Source organism: Gobio gobio, assembly GCF_949357685.1.
Source record: "Gobio gobio genome assembly, chromosome: 4".
In the NCBI taxonomy this organism is placed as follows: Eukaryota; Metazoa; Chordata; class Actinopteri; order Cypriniformes; family Gobionidae; genus Gobio; species Gobio gobio.
Genome location: NC_137100.1, coordinates 1,724,262 through 1,726,761, shown reverse-complemented (window position 1 = coordinate 1,726,761; position 2,500 = coordinate 1,724,262). Strand labels below are relative to the sequence as shown.

Below are 2,500 nucleotides of genomic sequence, written 5' to 3'. Positions count from 1 at the left end.
CAGGGGCAGTGTGTGTGTGTGTGATGGGTAGGTTTAGGGGCAGTGTGTGTGTGTGTGTGTGTGTGTGTGTGTGTGTGTGTGATGGGTAGGTTCAGGGGCAGTGTGTGTGTGTGTGTGTGTGTGTGTGTGTGTGTGTGTGTGTGTGTGTGTGTGTGTGATGGGTAGGTTTAGGGGCAGTGTGTGTGTGTGTGTGTGTGTGTGTGATGGGTAGGTTTAGGGGCAGTGTGTGTGTGTGTGTGTGTGTGTGTGTGTGATGGGTAGGTTTAGGGGCAGTGTGTGTGTGTGTGTGTGTGTGTGTGTGATGGGTAGGTTTAGGGGCAGTGTGTGTGTGTGATGGGTAGGTTTAGGGGCAGGGGCAGTGTGTGTGTGTGATGGGTAGGTTTAGGGGCAGTGTGTGTGTGTGTGTGTGATGGGTAGGTTTAGGGGCAGTGTAAGGGGATAGAATATACAGTTTATACAGTATAAAAACCATTACGCCAATGGAAAGTCCCCATAAAACATGAAAACTCAACGTGTGTGTGTGTGTGTGTGTGTGTGTGTGTGTGTGTGTGCAGAACATCGAGACCCTGAAGACCACGTGCAGCATGCTGGAGGAGCAGGTGGTGGAGCTGGAGAGTCTGAACGATGAGCTTCTGGAGAAGGAGAGGCAGTGGGAGAACTGGAGATCGGCTCTGGAGGACGAGAAGAACCAGGCGGAGCGCAGGACCAGAGACATGCAGAGACTGCTGGACAACGAGAAGCAGAACCGGTACCGCCAGCACATGACCAGCACATAACCATCATGACCAGCACATGACCAGCACATGACCATCACATGACCAGCACATGACCATCACATGACCAGCACATGACCATCACATGACCAGCACATGACCATCACATGACCAGCACATGACCAGCAAATGACCATCATGACCAGCACATGACCAGCACATGACCATCATGACCAGCACATGACCAGCACATGACCATCACATGACCAGCACATGACCAGCAAATGACCATCACATGACCAGCGCATGACCAGCGCATGACCAACACATGACCATCACATGACCATCACATGACCAGCACATGACCAGCACATGACCATCACATGACCAGCACATGACCATCACATGACCAGCGCATGACCAGCGCATGACCATCGCATGACCAGCGCATGACCAGCACATGACCATCACATGACCAGCACATGACCATCACATGACCATCACATGACCAGCGCATGACCAGCACATGACCAGCACATGACCATCACATGACCAGCGCATGACCAGCACATGACCAGCACATGACCATCACATGACCAGCGCATGACCATCACATGACCAGCGCATGACCAGCACATGACCATCACATGACCAGCACATGACCATCACATGACCATCACATGACCATCACATGACCAGCGCATGACCAGCGCATGACCAGCACATGACCAACACATGACCAGCGCATGACCATCACATGACCAGCACATGACCAGCGCATGACCAACACATGACCATCACATGACCAACACATGACCAGCACATGACCAGCACATGACCATCACATGACCATCACATGACCATCACATGACCATCACATGACCAGCGCATGACCATCACATGACCATCACATGACCATCTCATGACCAGCACATGACCATCACATGACCAACACATGACCAGCACATGACCATCACATGACCAGCACATGACATCACATGACCAACACATGACATCACATGACCAGCACATGACCATCTCATGACCAGCACATGACCAGCACATGACCAGCACATGACCATCACATGACCAGCACATGACCAGCACATGACCATCATGTGACCATCACATGACCATCTCATGACCATCACATGACCAACACATGACCAGCACGTGACCAGCACATGACCATCACGTGACCAGCACATGACCAGCACATGACCAGCACATGACCAACACATGACCATCTCATGACCAGCACATGACCATCACGTGACCATCTCATGACCATCACGTGACCAGCACATGACCATCACATGACCATCTCATGACCAGCACATGACCATCACGTGACCAGCACATGACCATCACGTGACCATCACATGACCAGCACATGACCATCTCATGACCAGCACGTGACACATTAAAGCCACCATCAAATCAAAGTGGGTCTTTGGGCTTTTAGTGTGATCATGTTAGTCTTACTGTTCTCTGTTAACTCCAAAACAATGACAAAGATCACATTTAGAAGATATAAGCACTCTCAACTCACGGTCGCTCACTTCCACCAATAGTGAGCAATGATTTTGATGACATCACACTGCACTACTGATTTTTTGTCCAATCAAATGCTCTCTAGAATCTGAAGCCTTGCCCCCTACATTATAAACAGATGCGAAGCTGCGGCTCAAATCGGTCACTCGTTCACACATCTACTGTTTTCTACATGGCACACAGTGCACTATATAGGGGCCGATCAGGCAGTGCACTATATAGGGGCCGATCAG

At 50.5% G+C, this 2,500-nt stretch overlaps 1 protein-coding gene across 1 annotated transcript in view; it reads left to right on the top strand.

The window, feature by feature from the left end:
• The window catches only part of cita (citron rho-interacting serine/threonine kinase a), a gene marked incomplete at its 5' end in the record, with an annotated part of 157,909 nt that overhangs the window by 95,778 nt on the left and 59,631 nt on the right, over nucleotides 1–2,500 (top strand). Inside the window, 1 exon segment of the mRNA XM_079814231.1 lies at nucleotides 555–748. Within this exon segment, the coding sequence (XP_079670357.1) occupies nucleotides 555–748 (194 nt within the window).